The 20,210-nt window shown below is 39.7% G+C and overlaps 2 protein-coding genes across 2 annotated transcripts; one reads left to right on the top strand and one right to left on the bottom strand.

Annotated features, from left to right (window-relative positions):
- Nucleotides 1-80: 80 nt before the first annotated feature.
- Nucleotides 81-6,729, bottom strand: mtrf1l (mitochondrial translational release factor 1-like). Its single transcript, XM_080036289.1, has 8 exons — nucleotides 5,767-6,729; nucleotides 4,412-4,491; nucleotides 4,148-4,252; nucleotides 3,458-3,536; nucleotides 2,514-2,677; nucleotides 1,890-2,007; nucleotides 1,155-1,291; nucleotides 81-763 (listed from the first exon to the last, which is right to left on the bottom strand). The coding sequence occupies exons 1-8, from the start codon at nucleotides 6,191-6,193 to the stop codon at nucleotides 545-547; spliced, it is 1,329 nt and encodes a 442-aa protein (XP_079892415.1). The 5' UTR covers nucleotides 6,194-6,729; the 3' UTR covers nucleotides 81-544.
- Nucleotides 6,730-8,870: 2,141 nt separating this feature from the next.
- fbxo5 (F-box protein 5) lies at nucleotides 8,871-13,333 on the top strand. Its single transcript, XM_080036465.1, has 6 exons — nucleotides 8,871-8,994; nucleotides 10,066-10,696; nucleotides 11,192-11,362; nucleotides 11,728-11,818; nucleotides 12,487-12,702; nucleotides 12,846-13,333. The coding sequence occupies exons 2-6, from the start codon at nucleotides 10,116-10,118 to the stop codon at nucleotides 13,104-13,106; spliced, it is 1,320 nt and encodes a 439-aa protein (XP_079892591.1). The 5' UTR covers nucleotides 8,871-8,994; nucleotides 10,066-10,115; the 3' UTR covers nucleotides 13,107-13,333.
- Nucleotides 13,334-20,210: the final 6,877 nt, after the last annotated feature.

Below are 20,210 nucleotides of genomic sequence, written 5' to 3' on the forward strand. Positions count from 1 at the left end.
CATGACAGTTAATGTGTTTTTCGTGCACAAAGCCAGTTTAATCCAACACTTTCACAACAAACCAGAAACTCAAACTCCGATCAAGGCCTCATCATCGCCGGACATCAACTCACCGACATCACTACTTCTCTTATGGCTAAATGAGAGTAAATCCCTGACATGGCCAGATTCCTAAACCTTATGGAAAAAGTGCCTTCTTTATGTCCACTGTCCACATACTTTTGGCCCTGGAGTGCACACATATGTTTGCAGCTTTTCCACACAAACACCATTGATTTTAAATGAATACAACACAACCAAACCCACTTAATATTCTCGAAACAGCTGAACCGTTCCTTTGCCTCTTTAATGTTTGCCCTGTCACACCTGGACGTGTGTATGAAAGTTTTAAAATGTTTTGTTTTGTCTGTTAATTGTTATGGATGACCAGAAGCATTCAGACTTGGTCACCTCTGTAACCCATGTTGGTCTTTTTCCTCAGTTTTTTGGGTCAGATGAATGACCAATAGTTTTTAGTGCTCTGCTTAAATCATGTAGCAAGAGCTCACACTGATGAGCCGTCCTGGTTGTTTCCCTCCATTAGCTCCACTAGTGTCTCCTGGTTAGAGAACTCTAGCAGTGAGAAGTTCATCTCGTCTAGCAGATCTTCTCCCAGCAGAAAGCTCTTCACGTCGTGCACCGTCATGCCGATCCGGTGGTCTGTGATACGGTCCTGGGAAAAGTTGTAGGTTCGGATTTTCTCTGATCTGCCTTTGGTGCCAATCTGGAGGAAGAGGGAAAAAAAAGAAAAATGGGGAAAGATTTTATCCCAGGGGACCATTTGTGTATAAACATTAACCTGCTGCTCTCTTAGTATGCATTCATCCCTTTGGTCTAGCTGCTTTTATTTTGCACTGTTTATTCTTTCCGCTGCTTTTTTTTTGGCAAACAACTTACAAATGACTTGAACATTCAAATGTGTGAAGCCTTTTAGAATCTTTTTATATACTGGTTCGCCTGGTTAATTACATTTTATTCATTTGTATTTTTTGACAATAAATAATGAATTTCAACATTCTAGATCTGTCAAAAATAAATGTCAATATTTCACAAAGACACCATCACTTGTCACACCTGTATTTTATATAATATATCGCCACTTGTATACATCTCACCTGTACTTTACGTTGGTTGTAGCGTTTGCTTGTGGCCTCCTCCAGCTTCATACTGTACAGTTTTGCTCTCAGAGCCTTCATGGCCTTCTCCTTGTTCTTCAGCTGGGACCGTTCCTGCTGGCATTCTGCCACCACACCTAACCAACACACACAGGTATTTAGGGTTTATTTTTTTGTCATTTAGGAAATCCCACAGACTTACAGCTCATACAGACAGCAGCACTAACCCCTTAGTTAAAATAACTTTTATAGTTACATATACGTATGACTGTTCTAAAATTAGATTGTGAAGAATGACTGACTATTGTCAGGTATAATAGTTAAGTTTAGATAACAGAAATGTTGTTTTTTAAAACCTTAAAGTTCAGGAAATGTCATGGGAGGAGGAGGAAGTTGCATTTCCAGAGCTGGATACATTTCAAATTAGAAAAAAACAATTATAAGCGGCTTTTAGCCCCTCTTCACTCACTATCAAGTATATTTATTTACAGCACGGTGGTGTCCACTGTCAGTGGATAAATTAAGGCACCATGTACAATCTGTCACTTTTAGTCAAGCTTCATCACCTAAGTGTAAATGAAATAAGTCCAACAAAGGACTGAAAAGGGTTTCCCATCCATTTGAATACATTTTTCTTCTTCTAGAATAGCTCTGCAACCTCTCTCTGTCCACTGTTTAATGACCTTAAATATTCAGTATGTATCTATTACAACACAATACTTTTACAGTGTATACCTGTAGGCAGATGGACTATTCTGACTGCACTGTCTGTGGTGTTGACATGTTGACCTCCAGCTCCACTTGCTCTCTTGGTCTCTATCTTCAGGTCCTTTTGGTTTATCACAAATGAGATCTGAGAGGAAAACACAGACACACGTCTTTATTAAAAGCAGGTGAGCATAAAAAGAAAACTATACAACCTACCTTCACGGTAAACTAGTGTTTAAAACTGAAATCAGAAATGGAGAAAAGGCTAAAACAGGCACTAAGACGAGAAAAAACTTCCTCTGGGCATATCATGAAAAATAAAATACTTTTCTTTCACATTTTTAAAGTTTGTTACCATGATTTTCATAATACACAGAGTTTAATCGTCCATGTCAAAAACACAAAACTTGCATTATGTTGATTTGTATGAAAATGCTGCACAAGCAGGTTGAAATATAAATAACAAATGAAACAGATTTTGGAAGAGCGCTTTCACTTCAGTCCTCCCCATCACTTAAACTAAATATATCTCCCTATGAGAGATACTGTTAGTCTGCAACGGGGGATCATTTACATCCAACAACACATTTCAAAAGGAAATGCACCATATTTAAAGGAATCTAGATGCTTGGTTGCCATGTTCAGCTGTACCTCAGTGGGTTGGGGCAGTATAGCCACTGTCATGGTGCTGGTGTGCATCCTGCCCTGTTTTTCAGTCTTGGGAACCCTCTGAACTCGATGGACTCCAGCCTCAAACTTTATCCTCTTGTAGCTCTGATGGCCGCTGATGCTGGCTGAGGCGGTCCGTAGTCCACCTGGCCGTAGATAAGTGCCAATACGAGAAGGTGAGTCAGTCATTTATTTCAGTCTGAACAAGGCGATTATCTGTGGCCTCACTGGATACTGGTGGCAATATCATGTTGATGTCAAAGAGAGGTACAGATTGTCTATTTAACTTAAATTAAATAAATAAAACATTTGATTAAAAAAAAAAAATAATCCAGGCACACATAGTCATGTGAACTGCCCCGTAAAGGTATGCCTGCAATTCATTTTATTGTAAAGTTAGGGCTCCCCCTTGTGTTTGAAATCAGTTATTGCAATACTGGTTGTAATCTACACTGCCACACATTGAAAACTCACAAATTGAAAACACAAAAATATGACTTTGCACACTTAACTTGTTAAAAATCATATTTATATAGAAGCACCAAGGGGAAATTTTATTTACACTGATGTTTCTGACATGTGTTGCAGAGTCAAAACCACAGAATATCCACACTAAGGTGTGAACATAATAAACAGGTAATTCAGAAAACAGCTTTTTATTTGTGTCTTTATTTTAGACTATAACTGAGTTAAGGAGATTACTTGAGAGTTGACTAAATAAAAATTGCCTTTAAAAAGGTCAGTTTGCCTGAGGTTAGGAAAAGCCACAAGGTCAGTTAGTTTCAGTTTTACTTTCTGAGGTTTCGAGATATCAACCACAAGGATGTCAATGGAGGTGAAAAATGAGATGTGTGGGAAAACAGTTTTAGCTTACGGCGAACTGACCCTTTGGTTTAGCTTACATGTGTGTCTGTATATCCACTGACCTATTTCACTGGTCATGTGCTCAAGGACGTCGAAGGACCAGCCGCGGTGCTGAGCGTAGCCCTGGTACATGTCGAACACCTTCAGAGGGAAAAGAGACCATGTAAGACGTCACAAAAATACACAGAAAACCTTCATTATTACGAGCCCTCTCTATTCACTACGTCTTTATTCATTCTACAGTTCCTACTGATGTCAGCTAGTATGAAATAAAGTCCACAATCCCAATAAGAACAACATTTAACACATGTTATATGTTCCACAAGCCCGGTCTGAGCTTGGAAATACAGCGTTAAGCTTCAGTGCCCCTGACTCCTGGCACAATTAAGAGCAACAAATTAAAATAAATTGTTTCATATCCTTTACCAAATTTAGACACACATTATCTTAAATCTGCCGAACTCTACCTGTAACTCTTTTAATTAAGCTATATTGTACTGTCTTTCACCCACGTCATTTTAATTGCAGACATTCTACATAGCTGTCTAATTGTTTCAATTGTTTTGTCTATTTATCAGCTTGTTGTGTATTTGATGTATTTGCATTGTATATATTGTAATGTATTGTTGTTTAACAATTGTTTGACTCGACATCATTGCAAATGAGGGTCACCCCCTTAACTGATCTCCTTGGTTATAAATAAAGGCTAAATGAAAATGAATAATAAATAACATTACTAAAAACTTCCAGACCTCAGCAGTGAACAGCATGGCCTCCTGACCACCGACACCGGCCGTCACCTCTAGGACCAGGTCACTCATATCTTCCTCCTCCTCTGGGATCAACAGATCCAGGATCTGATGGGCAAGGCAGGTCAATTTGACAGAAAGGCAAATGAGATAGACGGTATCTGAATATCTCAAGTGCAACAACGGTGCTATTACAAAGCATTATTTCCTGTTTTGTTACTTTATGCTGTTGCAGTCAGGGGGAAAGAATGTCACAGTCGTTTATACCTTTTGTCTCAGATCTTGAATATCCTGCAAACAGCTTTCTCTTTCCAGCTCGGCCAGCTCGCGGAGGGCTGGGTCTTCATCTTTAAAGAAAAAAAATTAAAAATTAAAAACACACAATAAACTCAAGCTGTCCGGTTCATACATTAGTGTGGAAAATAGATTTATCATTTGTGCTTTCAGTAGAACTTTTCTGGCAGCACTTCATCCAATGTGCACATGGAGTTAAATACGTTTTTTTTTTTTTTAAATGATTTTCCTATGTTTTCACATTTTTTTCCTCTTATTTTATTAGCTGATGCATTGTATCCTTTAAAATGCCTCTATATCTAGTTAATCTTTCGAATGACTTGCTCTATTTGCATCGCTAAACATTTTATTTCTACTCTATTTTATCTTATTTTTAGTATTATTGTCATCACTTTTGGACTTTATTGCTATTTTTTCTCCAATAATTATGGCAGTCTAACCCTATTTCTATTTTCATTTTATGTCTTAATTTTAATGTGATGATTCCTCTTCACACCTCCCCAGCCAGACCGATATTGTAGTGGTTACAGGTCATAGATTGTCTAGAAGTTTCATAAAATGCAACAATAAGTAAGTAGAGGAGTTTCCTCCTGTTTTGGCTACCTTATCTGAAGCACAGAAGAATGTTGGGGGTTGCAAACACCATTTGGTGCTCTTAGAGTCAAATGTCAAAAGTCAAGGGTTTTTCCAGTTTTGCCTTTGATACATGTTTCTGCTTACTGTAGACCTCAGCATACATTGTAGTAAAGGAAGGTAAATCTTGCTAAACAGACTCAGGAAACAAGCAGCATCCCTATGCAGCATCCTTGTGCAACACACATACACACACATATACACCAGAGCCATCATGACACACACACACACACACACACACACACACACACACACACACACACTCACACACGTATGCCAGAGCAGCACACACATTTCTGCAACGCAAACACATCTGGGGGTTTCTGGGTGTACACAACTTTGTGATATCCTGTCTAAGAGTTCAATCAATTTGTGAACCACTTGTTGCTCCATGTAATTGATTCCTTGCAAGTAAAATGAGATCTGCTGATACCTGAAGCCTGTTTATGTGAGCCTTTCAAACTTTGTGTTTCATATCTGAACTATTGGAGAATTACTCTTACAACTTCAATTTTAGATGTCTAGCTACACAAGCAATGTGGCTCTAGTGTCACACCAACACTTTGGTCAAGAATAAAATATCTTTAACATCTAAAAGATGTACAAGGACAAGTGTTTGTATTGAAATGAATGGTTCACTGATGACACATTCTAATGACTTTGGAGTGAATACAACAAACTACTATTTGTCTCACCTTTAAGGAGCGTCTCGGTCTCAGTGATCTCTTTGCCTTTGGTGTCCAGCTCTCTGATGCTCTGGATAAGAGGAGCCAGCCGGGACACTTTGGTTCTCTTGGCCCTCAGTTCCTCCTCACTGCACTGCTCCATCACATTGCTGTTGACCGCCCTCAAACAGTCACTGTACTCAGTCTCTATTTTCCTCAGGTATTGCTGCATGGAGCTCTTAGCAAACAGCTCCTCCACAGACAGTAACTTGGCCGCAAACAATGGAGTGCTGGTGTGAAGAGCTCTTGTAGATCTGCCAAAGTGATTACCAGCGTGGCCATGCAATCTGACAGTCTGACTGATGACATGTGGTGATTTTTGAAAACTGGCTATCCACACGCTAAACACACACTTCGTTCCCCCCAGGAGAAGGTTAGCTGCTCTTCTGTAAGCCATTGGATTTGGGGCAGATGTGTTGGTTGTAGTTACTGACCAGCAGAACAAACATATGATGATGTGACTTCCGGATCGAACATTCAGAAAATTCAGTATTTAATGTGCTTTTATTTTAAACTAAAATATGCACTGATGCAATCGTTATACTTAGCCATATAATGTGGCCAATTAAGTTATCATTGAATTCGGCTGTCGTGTAATGCGACAATCACTGTCGTAAATTAGCCTACGATAGTTCTGCAGAATACGACTAATAACACCTCATTTGAAGTCTGTCACAATTAGTCGCTTGGTACCAGCCTGTGTTGTTGCAAGAGCTGGATTTAAACCTTCAAAACCAACTGAGATCGTTTGAGGAAGTGAACAACTCACTAGCCTATGTTGAATCTTTAAGCCTCTTAAACAAAGTTACGTTCTTCCTGCGATCGGACACATCGATGTGGCTTTAACGAAACGGGTTTAAGTCATAACATGTCCAGAGACTGTCTAAAAGAGGAATATTTACGCTTGTTATAAAAGTATTGATGCTCCACCACCTTGCTGAAGGGCGCAGACATGTTGAATTTGACGCGCATGCGCAGTTGATGAGGCCTTTTCTGACATGGAATGAATATGACTTTTTTTTTAAGTAGAGTAAAGTAGGCTATTTTAGCCTTTCTGTTAATTGGATTAACCATTCACTTAGTCTACAATACTATGCCATTAACCCCCAAATAATCAAGATAACCAACATCGGAAAATTATAAAATGGGAGCAGTAAAAGATTTTTCCCATCCATTATTCCACTTTACAACAACTCAGACTAGTACAGTGGAATATAAGCAATATGAAAGTGAAGTGACAAAACAATAAGAAAGATAAGGCCATAACTAATGTTGTTAAGTCCAAATTGCAGACCACACCTCACAACATTACATTTAAACTAATATGATTTAGCATGATGAACATGATTTAATTGAACAATATTCACAATGTGAGCTCTCAAGCTTTTATCACTACAGTTTACATATCTTTAAAGATGTATACATCTGTTTATGTATACACCTGTTTATACCTATACATTTACATTTGATTTAAATTTCAAATTATATTATATATATAATATAATTTGATTATTATTATTAGACTTACTTCTACATTCACAAACTATTTATGTGTGTATTTAGGTCTCAGATTATGTCTGCACTTCAGTGTTCCTCTTTATACATTTAGCTTTTCTTTTATTTCCTGAGTTGCATTGTTAAGACTGAGAGACAAGCATTTTGTTGCCAGCGACGGTAATTGTTGTGCACGTGACAAATGAAAGGATCTTCATCTTGAATGTGCATAATGTCCACAAAGATGATTTTGACTCACCCTCCAAAGGCCTCTGGTGAATGATACTTAATTAATTTTTTTGAGGTACCCATACCTATACTGCATTACAGACAGCAGGCAATGCATCTGAGGCTTTCAGGGCAGTTGCCTGCTGTCTGTGCTTGTGCCGACCTGTTGTTGTAAATGAAATGAATGTGTCGACTTGTAAATTGACTTTGAATTGAAATTAGGTGATGCTGGGATCATTTTAGCATTTTGCACCTCGGATGTAAAGCTTAGACGTGCTCCATTCCGACCCTTGAAACTTCAGACTTTTCTTTGTCTCTGCCTGTCTGTCAAAGGCCTCCAATGGTTTTCTCCCCTTTCAGTGTTTCTCCTTATTTCACTGTGTTTTACATTGAAAATCTTACTTTGTGGATAATCAACTTACTGCAAAGACCCTTATAAAGTTTGTTAATGACTATGGCCCTTCTCGTCTCTGCCTTAAATCGCAAAACGAAGACCATACATACAACTAAAAGTTTAAAGTAAAACAATGAGCTGTTGTACCACAACCTGCAAACCCCCTCTCTGGTTTCTGTGAAAGAACCACTTCTCACATTCCAGCCGGGGGTGTGAACTGAACTGTCCCGTGGATGACCAGTCTTTCAACTTGTTTTTCAAACAGTTTGATTCCTGACAGAAATCTAAAAGATAATTTAACTGTCTGCTACAAAATGACCTCATAGCCCACTGGTAGCTTAAAGGCTAAATTACCTTGTTGGATTGCAGTGTCTACTAAAAAAGTGTGATGCAACCTGAAACAGGGCCCTAACAAAGTGTAATTTCTTGCAAGAAAAATCTGTGCAATACACTGCGTATGGAGCTTAGTTTGTTAGAACAAATATTCTTTATTGTCTTCATCAAAACAACATTGTTACATTTGTCAGCCTTTTGACAGATGAGACTGTAAATAGCTGCTGCAGTAGATTTGCCCTGAATTACCTTTCCAATATTTAGCTATAGAAATATTATTTTGATTTTTTTAATGTTCAATTTAGACTACCACAACAACATTCCTACCTGTATTTTTGTATAGCCTAATATTCCATTTGGCTAAGGTTTATTAACTTCACATATACCGATAATGTAAGTATAGCCTAGTGTAGTAGTTCATAACCCATGGACCTATTAAGAAACCACACATTTTGAGGTGTTTCACGTCGGAGTGAAATACCAGCGGGACGACGTCAACTTGCGGTGACATTTTTGTATCTCATCTTCCATTGGCTGACGAGTTTAAAGAGACAAACACCCCCTTCGCAGCGATTGGTTTGCGCCTTTGCGCACGGATTTCAAATAAGCAGTAGCAACTGGCGGACTTTTAGCAGCAGAGCATTTTATCAGTCTCGAGCGCTTGAGCGAATGTCAGCCGAGAGTAAGCTCACTAGCTTAAAGGAGGGAAAATTGTCTGTTTTTTGGATGACGTTAGCAACAAACGTGAGGTAAGACGCTTCTTCATTTAATATAATTGCTGCTTCCGAAGTGCTCATGTTAATTAGGCGTTAAATACTTTAGATATTAGCTACTAGCTGGGGTAGTTAACTCGGTCAACTGGAAGTATAAGTCCGCCAAATAACGAACCGGCGTAATTTTACAATTTACTTTTTAGACTAAATGGAGTGCTAATAGTTTGACTAATGCATCTTGTTCCAGATAAGCTGAGAAAGTAAGTTAGTTACACGCTATTTCCGTAACTACACACCACTCTCCGTGTGTACGAGCAGGTATATAAAGTTAACCAGGATATTTGACATTGTTAATTTACAACAAATCACATCCACGTGAAATAGTAAGTTCATCACAAAGGTATTAAAATAATGTAGGCTTTTATGCATTCGGAGACTGTCTGTAGCTTCACGTCACTGCTATGTTTCCGCCAAATATATATCGCGCCAAAATCTGTTTAAATTGTGCCGAATTTTTCCGAGGGAAAAGTCTTCAAATATAGCGAAAGGTTATGTTAACAGTTTAATAGGAATACATATCATATGGTATGTCTTTCTTTCATATCATACAGCTTCCTACTTAGCTTTTGACTAGAGGTTGTGCTATTCAAGTTGGTTCGCATGCAGGGTTCCTACCTTATAGGTCTATGGTTCCTACAGGTCATGACAAGGGTATTGTAAATCTTTTTTTCTGACGTTGCAATGTAAAAAAATAAAAATGATATACCGTATTGAAATAAAAACGTATCTTTCAATAGTGAATTATATCCTCTTGCTTTTTCCCTTGACCGAATAAGTCATGTTTATGGCGAAATTGTCCCTAACTCAAAGTAATTGAAGTCGTTAAATTTATAATCTACAGGTTTGGTTGTTGTAAAAATAGTTATTTGGTTTAATTCTAAGTGAGTGGCATTAAAAAAAATCTTAGTCTTAAATGTATCTTGACTTACACTGCAGGACCCCTGGCATGAGGGCAGCCATGTTGTTAGGCAGGCTTGGCAGATGCATTCGTATTTAAAACCTAAATAACCCTCACACATTCTTCTGCTTTGTCTTCTCTCTATCCAGAAATCTACATACAACATAGTTTCTATGCGTTTTACTATCGGAAAGTCATCATGAAGTACGACCTTACCAGGGCCAACAACATGGAGAAAAGCTCTGCTGCAGACTCCAAAGTGTTTCACCTTAAAGCTTCCCCTGTGAAACCACCCTCCCCCATCAAACCTCAGTGTCCACCTGCTTGTGTGAGGACAGTGTTGTTCTCTCTTAACAACACCACCGGAGCGGTCCACAACAAGGAGAACAGCAAGGAGCACGACGCCACTCAGGACGGTGGCTTTGAAGACAGTGGCTATCTCTCTCTGCACAACAGTCACATTGATGACCACCATGGGGACGAAGAGGACCACGTCAACGGAAAATGCACACCCACCCTTCTGCCTTGTTCTGCTGCTGCTACCACACATAAAGAAAAGACAGTCTCGCCTAAGAGTTCTCCCACCAAATGTCAAGGGAGGACAAACTCTATCCGTCCGGTGGCTCCTTGCACTCCTGTGGACTGTCCAAGGAGGAGAGCAGCGACGTATTCGCTGTCATCCACCCCATCCAGCCATAACGATGACCCCAACCTACCTATACTGAGGTTTCAGCGGGCTGTGTGTGCAGAGCTGGCCAAGGGCTATCAGAAGAATAAATGGTAGGATTACAACCTGATATTGTGTTTATTTATTTATTTTTTAAGCCAAGAACAAATGCTTTTTCATCCTCCAGTTGCACACAAGTTTGATAATGCTACACATTGGGTGGTGCCAGTTGGTGCTCCATTTGTATTGAGAGAAAATTATGTCAAAATAGTTCTGACTTAAGATCGTCTGCAAATATAAAAATTGTAAAAAGGGACTTGGAATTATTTTCCCATTGTTGTCCTATATTCAGTGAAACCATATCAAGGCCATACAAATGTAACACTCACATGCACTATGGTTTAGAGAGGGTTATGGTTAACCCTAAAGATTTTAACAATTGCTACCAGAGTTTACACTGGCAAACGTTGCACTCCTGTGGTCTCGTTTCACTGGGTAATCCTCAGACAGAAGTTTGCTTCATGGTTTTCTGTTTCTTTACTAAAACATATTAGACTTGCACTGCTCTAATGTGTTCTGTAAATAACTATATTGTTTCCGGTTCTCAGCTTTGACTGGAGCATCGTCAGTAAGGTGGCTGAGGATCATCTTTTGGATCGGGTGATCGGAGGCAACATGGGACTGGAATACATCGATGTCTTTTCATCTCTGCTGTCACTGAACATGAGAAGCATCCTGACAAACATCCTGACCATGCTGGGAGACATGGACCTCATTAGGTAAAGATACACACGCATCTTTATGTGCAAAGAGCAACTCACATTTACAAGGGATGAGCAATGTCCAATTTTCATTCTTTCAAGGGTTTTGAAGGTAGTGAGAAGGGGAATTTTCTTTATCAGTCTACAAAACAAAATGTAACAAGCCATAAAGGAAACAAGTTTGCTCAAAGTTGACACTTTTTGTACGCATTTTTTTACTGAGCTCAGATCGAAGTATAATCTACCATATTCCGATACTAGACTACTTCTGAAAACTACTCATTGTATGGAAGTACATGTTTAGAAGGCAATTTCAATCTAGATAGAATGTTTGCACCTTCTCTATATTTATCATGTGTTCACACCTTTTTCCGACCTCACAGCTGTAGGAAAGTGAGCAGAACGTGGAGGAAGATCATCTGTGAGGATAGAGAGGCCATGAGCCGGTGTCAACAATCTGAACAGTCGCTCAAGGTGAGGAGATGCCACACAGTTCTACTCAAAATTAAACACACGTTTTAGAGGTAGTTGTAAAAGGTTGCCTCTGGCCATCTGGAGCATTCCTGTCAAGCATGAAACACTTATCATCTCACTAGCACCACACCCTGAATACATACTGTACATAGGAAGTATGCTGCGTCAGATCTTTACTTGCCTTAGTTATTGTATGTCCCAAACCTGAAACCACAGCTTCCCTGCGTCCTAAATAGCATACTCTTTCTTTTTACTATTCTACATAGTACATGAATACTACTGCTGACCATACATAGCTTGAGTTGCATGCAGTAGGCAAACAATTGTGACATACTTTTACTTATCTATTTCATGATAGCGTTGTGCTTTGAACTTCTAGCGTTGTGCCTCTTGCTTACATATCCGTCGGATTGCTGGTTGTATGCACTCGGAGGCTCAGTCGATGGGAAGTAACTTCTGCTGATCACAATTTAAGACGGGGAACAGTAGAACTGATATGAATCTGTCTCCAAATGCCTTTTGTGTGAAAGAAAATGGGGGACAGTCCGCTAAGCCTGCTGGGTTTTGGAGCATCAGATTTTGAACTATAACACATTTTCCTGAAACTTACTGTACTTCATGTGTCTTTCATGTTCTAATGGGGTTCTTTTTTTAAATTCTCATTTTAGGAGTCGGTGAGCTCTGTGAGAAGAAGCTGTGGTCTGACGAGAGACGTGGCTGTGTCCAGGGTGGTGCTATCCTGCATGCAGACCCTCGCCTCCTCAACCCCCGTACAATCTTCCTCCTCCTCCTCCTCATCGAGCAGGTTGCACAAACGCACATCTGCCTCTCTGAAGGGCAGCATGGCAGACTCCCAATGTCCACGTTTCAAAGAATACATGCGGGTGAGCAATCAATTGTGTATAGATCAGAGGTTATATTCTCGCATCAAATTTCTGCTATGGAAAACACATACATGTACATTTTATTTCTTCAGACTGTTGTTTTAAAACAAACGTGCGTGTGTTTTTTGTTTTGCTTTGTCCAGGTTGCCAGCGGTCTGAAGCAGCACGAGTCGCTGCGTCCTTGCAAGCGCTGCGGCTCACCGGCAAAACATTTGGCCGAGGCTATGAGGGCCACGTGCACTCGCGAGAACTGTCAATACGACTTCTGCACCCATTGTCAGGAGGCCTTCCACGGCTCAAGCCCTTGCAGAACGGTGCAACCCCGGCCCCACTTCTCTTCCTACAAGACCACCCAGATCATACCAGGCAGCGCTCACAGCAAAAGGAATGTCAAGCGCCTGTGACGGAGCTTCACTGACGGTTTTAAATCACTGACTGTTTTTATTTTGTTTTCACTGTGTACACAATGTTACATGCTGAGCCCTGACTGACAGAATCAACTGACTGAAGCACTTGATGAACCACTACTGGGACAATCAACCAGGCAGTGACGTCTGGCTAAAGATGTTGTCGTCTGCGAGCGACAAACAAACCGGATGCCAAAAAATGTATTAAAGAGAAATGCACACAGAGGGACTAAATTGTACAGTTTTATAATGTTTTAAAATGAAATGGATGTGTGTATATATTGTCTTTTAAATCGTTTTTATATTTCTTTTTTAAATAAATGTTGGTCTTCAAGAGGTTTTTAAATGTACTGTATTTGTATTTCGTTTCAAATATACATTTAAAAAAACTTGCCTTGTTTTTGTGGTTCTTTGAGGCTGCAGTTACTTAAGTGATTTTTTTTTTGTTTTATTCACCAGAGGGCAGCATTTGTTTCCTCCCTGTCAGGTTCCTCCTCTCTGCATCTCTTTCCCTGCCATGCCACAACTCCATTATTTTTTTTATCCCACAACCTTTTCTTTCAGTTGTTTTTTTTTTTTTTTTTTTTTTTTTTTGGCAATCCAATACATTAACAAGGTCTTCATACTTCAGCCACAGATCGATGTTTGAAATTGGTATCGTAAGTAAAACGGTCAAAGGAAATTTTGTGATCAGGCTTCACCATGTGTAATGTAGCATCCAGCTTTTAAATAACTTAACCTTTAGTACTGTATAGGGACTTCAAAGTCAGGGTATTTCTGCAGAATATCTGCACCATCAGGCCTGCAGCAAACACCACCACTGGTAATCACAGCATTGAGGAAGCTCATAGACTCATAATGAGTCAGTTCTAGCAAAAACTTAAAGTAAACTTAAATGAAGTCATCTTTAAAAAAAAAAAAAAATTTCATTGGTGGACCCACCCAGCCAATTTCCTGCCACTTATCTGGGACCAGGTCATGTTCATTAAATTATAATATCATTAGGAATTGTCATATCCTGATGGGAACAAAGGGGAAAAATGTGATATAAATAAGATCCAGGCCACATTGTGCATGCTAATTATCCATTGTGCTTTCACTAACAAAGAAAACGTGTGTGCTACAAACCCCACAGATTACAGAAGAGGAATACCTTAATATCTTGAACACTTTTAATGTTTTACAAACCGAGACAAAGCAACTCTTCAAATAAATAATTGTAGAATTATTGCACAAATGTATTACATATAAATCGGCATAATGCCAGTCCCCAATGAGGTATTATATCTTATTATAAAAGTTGTCATGCACTTGAGATTGCCATCAACTTGTAATTTCTCATAGCCGGGAAAACAAAAGTGTTTCTCTGCATGAACTGCCAATTTACTATGAGTGTGTTGAATAAAATGTAAACCTATTTTTTTGCATGATAACCCCTTCAGACCCTGCGTCCATTGGAATGGACATGACATGTTTCTTTCTCTAAACCAGGGGTGTCCAAACTACGGCCCGCGGGCCCGCTTTTTGTTGGCCCGCGGCCGATTTAAAAAATATAATGTAATATGGCCCTTTTTTTTTGTTTTTTTTTTGCATTTCTTAGTTAACCCACTAGTGCAGGGGTGTCAAACACTGATTGATTGGCCCATGGCACATTTTTAAAATATAATGTAATATGGCGCTTTTAATTTTTAAATAATTTAAATGCACTCATTATATTACAGAGAAATATGTCCCATAAAAGAAAAAGAGCAACACGCCCATCCCAGAGGACCCTGCATAATATTTTATTTTAAATTAATATTATTATGGAAAATCTATGTGTCCTTCTCCAATAGCTTCTAATTCATCTGACACAGTGTCTCCATTTTTTTCATACAAAATTCTTCAGATTTAGCCTCTTAATTTCCCTCTCAAAGTGCACCAGATTCATGCATTTCACTTTAAAAACTTTAAAGAATCTCCCGGGGGGGGGCATACCCCCGGACCCTCCTAGGAGGTCGGGACCTCGGCTGGATACTATTTTCACCCTGCTGGACATTGGACGCAAAGGCAGAAAACACTGGGTGTATCATTGGCATATAAACAAGAGGGGGAATGTGTCTGTTTAATGTGCAAGGAAAGTGTTGCCGTGAAGAAGGATTACAATTTACGAAGTCACTATGAAACTAAACATCAGAGCAGCTACATGTCCTGATAAATGTGTTATTTTTGCGAAGTGGCCCGGCCCTTCATAGATTTTTCTGTATGTGGCCCTCAGTGAAAAAAGTTTGGACACCCCTGCTCTAAACCAATAAATACTCTGTAATTGGATGATGTCAGCACTGCTGGTTACTGATTGGATCCTAATCATCCAATCAAAATCATGTAATGACTTTGAGCATGCTCTGAGAGAGTGACAGACATCTGACAAGACAAGTATGGCTGAGCCGATCCAGAGAGGGAAGAGTAACTGCCCATTTTCAATCTAAAATCTACATGTATGTTCATGCTAGTCAAACAAACGTGCTCTCAGTATAATTTCAACTATTACAAGTGACATATGTCACGTAATTAATTTGTAGGATTTTTTCAAAGTCCGATGTCCATTGCAATGGACATCAGGAGTCGGACGAATAACCTTGTCAAAGGTTAATTAGCATACTATAAAAAGCATGGTCATGTGTAGGAAGTTCCATGATCCTTTACTGAAGGCAAAACTGATTTCTTTTTTATGTCAAGTTATCTACAATCCTACATATATTGTCTTCATGTGCATGTTCAGACTGCGTCATAGCATTTCCCTCTCTTCTAGTAGGCACTGGGCTTTCCTGGTGACCTCACTGCTGTTCCCTATCCTCGCTGCGATACACCATCAAGTTGATGTGCATGTTCAGAAACTTACACAGACTCAAAAACATCCAGTTCCAGATGTTTAGGCCATACCCGAGGACATATATGCCTTTTATTTTTAATGTTTTTATGGCATTTTACGTGCATCGTGTCCTGACGTCCATTGGAATGGGCATGAAAAAAAAACTCATAAAAACATGAGTTCGAAAAAAAAAATATATCCACTCTGTTTTTATGTTGAAGAGTAGTCTGAATCAGTTAAAAAATTTGCCCAGCAGAAAAAATGCAGGTCTGAAGGGGATAAAATAATTTGTCATCACTGAGAATCTGACCTGTAGCTGTGGGGCATTACCCAGTCAAAACAAGCCCTCACCACCTTTTGAAAAACTTCCCAGGATAAAAATAGTTTCACCTTAAAAAAGAAGTTTGCTCACATTGGTCAGTGAGCTATGAAGCTGTGAATAGCATCACTGACATTAGATAGTTACCTCTGACATTTGCAGCATGACCCATTTGTCTCACGTCGTTCTCTCTTACAGCTGAGTTGCTATTTGTGTGTGTGTATGTGTGTGTGTGTGTGTGTGTGTGTGTGTGTGTGTGTGTGTGTGTGTGTGTGTGTGTGTGTGTGTGCATGCAAGTATGCGTCTTTTGATGACACATCAGTCAACTTTCGTGCATGTGTTAGTTCTGGCATGGAGGTTATGACTGTTCAACCGGATGTCCTGTGACATGGGAAAACCCTGCTGGCTCTCCCAATGCACTACGATTGAGTTTTCCTGTTTACCATGAAAAAATGTATAGTCTTTGAAATAATATAGTTTAGGGGTTGGTTCTTTCACTTTAGTTGCAGGTGTGTGTGAGATATTCTCTCTAGACAAACATTCATTCCCATGACTACAAATGTTTAAATATAAGGCTTTAACTGTTTGTAGACACATTTGTTGCACATAGAGGATACACAGATGTGTGGGTGTAGAAGGGAGAAGCAGCTGAACACCTAGCCTATACACATGTAAGGAAATGCCACGATGATGGGAGCAAATGGACTATTTTGTGAAACGTCAAGAGCTGCTGCTGATTAGTCTGTGCTGTGGCCTTTTACTGCCTTCAGCGACTCAGGGTCATTTATCTGGCAGATGTATTGATCGGCTGCAGCGCAGAGACACATCCCCAACACAATCAGACCTGCTGCTAATTGTAAAAGTCATTAGGGCTGGCTGCTACATCTGGTTGTCTTTGAGTGTGTTGGTGTGTGGAGTGGGAGTGTTAAGAAGCAGGACTGGTGCAACATACTACACCCCTAAAATTTCTTCAAATATTTCATTATATCTTTGCATGGACAACACTGAATAAATGACACTTTGATACAATGTTAAGTAGTCAGTGTACAGCTTGTATAACAGTGTACATTTACTGTCCCCTCAATAACTCGACACACAGCCATTAATGTCTAAACTGCTGGCAACAAAAGTGAGTACACCCCTGAGAAAAAATGTCCCAATTGGGCCCAAAGTGTCAATATTTTGTGTGGCCACCATTATTTTCCAGCACTGCCTTAACCCTCTTGGGCATGTAGTTCACCAGAGCTTCACAGGTTGAAACTGGAACCCTCTTCCACCCATTCATGACAGCATCACGGAGCTGGTGGATATTAGAGACCTTGCCCTAACCCTACTATTCAGTGTTGTCCCATGGAAAGATATAATGAAATATTTGAAGAAATGTGAGGGGTGTACTCACTTTTGTGAGATACTGTAGCTACACAGAAAACGCAGGTTTTTAGCTTAATGGCATGCAGAAGCGTATCAATACATTTGCTTGAGAAAAAGGAGAAAAATGTGTGTCTTATTTCATTATTTTGTGTGTTTTCCTGAAAATAGGGCACATCTTTCTTTTCGTCTTTTCTGTCGCTATTCTTAGTGTTTATCTAATCATCCTTTTAAGTTCACCCTTTTTTCACTTAAATTTTGCGCAAATAGCTCATGTCAGCCCAAGGATAGCGGAGGCGAGTTGGTGTGTGACAGGGTAACATCCGGTTCGTGTGAGCTACTTTATGTGTGTGTGTTTGTGTGTCTTTGAGTGTGTGTGTGTGTTTCAGGATGCTGATCTTGATGCACAGTGACTTCCACATGTCAATCGGTTGTATGTCACCAAAGTTTAGCTGTAAAACGAAGCTGTCACGCGAGCGCCTGCAGGGAAATGAGAATGAATCAGGAAGTGAATCAAGTCCTCGGACTGAGGCTGAGCTTTTTGACTTTAAGTGAGTTTATTGTGACAGGATATTTCCTTACTTTGGTCTTATTATCCCTCAGCACTATGTGTCCGTCCATCAGTCCGGGCCATTCTTGTGAGGAACTGAATCGATTTTGTAGGTCAAAGGTCAAGGTCACTGTGACCTCATGATGCCTCATGAACGCAATCACTGCATTTCATTAGTAGTTGCACTTCCCCTCGTTCACTTACCCTCAGCCCTTGGTATGACGTACCAGCATACGTTGCACGGAGGGAAGTTGGAGCACGGAGGGAGAGTGGGTGGGGGAGGAGCGGGGGATTTAAATGGAACCCACTTGCCCTTGTAGTCACAATGGACTGTCAGTTAGGTAGTTCTGAATGCAAATAATAGAAAATTATAACATGCTGCTAAAGTATATTGCATAAAGCCTTTTCCAGCATGACAAACATTGAATTTCGACATGATTATCCAGATTATCAATATAGTGTCACTTACACTTGTAAATTGTTTGCTCCGACGTATTTTCTTAGTTTCTGTTAGTTTCAACCAAAAACATCTGTTTTAAATAGTCCTACAATTGGCAGCCATCGGTGTTATAGCAGCAATGTGTAAACTGCAATACATTCACTGGATTGTTCCTATGGAAATAGGATAGGCTAATTGAGGCGTTTTGGAATATATTTATACATATATATTTGTCCTGTGGGTGGCCGTGATGTCCCTAAAAGCATACAGTCTACCGGAAAATAAAAGGAGAAGAAGAAGAAGACGAACTGCAATGCACTGTGGGTGATATCCACCTCGGAGTGACCATGGATGTTCACTCGATCACTCAGCCCTCCGAGGATCTATCTCACCAAGTTCACTTCAGTTTCCAGACAATTGGAACGACACTTAAGATGGCGGCGGGGATTCCCCCGAGGGCAAGTGCCGAGGGCAAGTGCACGAGGGCATGTTGAACGGGTATTGAAACGCAGCAAATATCTCAAGAACACTTTGAGGGATTTTCATAATATTTGGCAAATACTCACACTTTGATTAGAGGATAACTGGTTACATTTTGGAGGTCAATGGTCACTGTGACTTTGTGTATTGTGAACTCCACCATTATAATAGAACAGAGCAGATATAATAAATTGACTTTGTCTTGAGACTTAATTTTATTAACTTTTTTGAAATCCTTTAAGTAATCAAAATGGAAAAAAATAAAAATTTGAACATTAACAACCTCATCAAAGCTTGCCACTGGGCTAAACTCCATCTGGAGGTACTCGAGTCTTTCAACGTGGAGGGAAGAGCTCAGCTCAGCTCACAGCAGACGCACGCACACACACACACACACACACACACACACACACACACACACACACACACACACACACACACACACACACACCACACACAGGGCTTGATGTGAAAAAGCTGCAGCCCTCTCTCTCTCTCGGTCTATTTTTACTCTGTTTGGTCCATTAAGATCAGCAGTGATGAGAGTAAATGAGTGAAGCCTCTCCACAAAGCAGGCAGTAATCACAAATGTCCATGAAAGCGGACACACACACGCATACACAACATGCATACAGTACACACAACCCCAGTGCTTACACAAAAACACAGATATTGAGTTTTTTTTTGTTGGACGACAAACCTAACTCCCTGGGGGACAATTGATGCAATGGTCACACATGAGGACCCACACACGGATGTACACAAAAAACTAGAACATAACACACTGTTAATGTGTTCAAAACAGGCAGAATTGACCATATATGAGTTACAGAAAACATACACAGTTATACAGGATGACTTGGTGGATCAACATCTGCCATTTCTTCAATCAATCCATTAGGCAAGTGGATGTATAAAAGTAAAACTTAAATTTAAAATGTTTTGGTTGTCAGTGAAATGTCTCTACAGCTATTCACTGGATTACCATACAATTTATTTCACCCTTTCACGGTCCCTTTAGGTGTATTGTTATGCCTTTGGTAATCATCTGACAAGCTAAACTAAAATGGAATTCATCATACTTGCTTAGCATC

Source organism: Ammodytes marinus (assembly GCF_949987685.1).
Source record: "Ammodytes marinus genome assembly, chromosome: 11".
Classification (NCBI taxonomy): Eukaryota; Metazoa; Chordata; class Actinopteri; order Uranoscopiformes; family Ammodytidae; genus Ammodytes; species Ammodytes marinus.

Bases quoted from the DNA above. Each gene is read 5' to 3' on its own strand.
- mtrf1l (XM_080036289.1), bottom strand. From the start codon at position 6,193: ATGGCTTACAGAAGAGCAGCTAACCTTCTCCTGGGGGGAACGAAGTGT. The intron at 3,537-4,147 runs GTCTGGAAGTTT...TTCCCTCTGAAG, and splicing joins CCATGCTGTTCACTGCTGAG to GTGTTCGACATGTACCAGGG. The intron at 764-1,154 runs GTGAGATGTATA...CTCTTCCTCCAG, and splicing joins ACAACCAACGTAAAGTACAG to ATTGGCACCAAAGGCAGATC.
- fbxo5 (XM_080036465.1), top strand. From the start codon at position 10,116: ATGAAGTACGACCTTACCAGGGCCAACAACATGGAGAAAAGCTCTGCT. The intron at 10,697-11,191 runs GTAGGATTACAA...TCCGGTTCTCAG, and splicing joins GGCTATCAGAAGAATAAATG to CTTTGACTGGAGCATCGTCA. The intron at 11,363-11,727 runs GTAAAGATACAC...CCGACCTCACAG, and splicing joins GGAGACATGGACCTCATTAG to CTGTAGGAAAGTGAGCAGAA.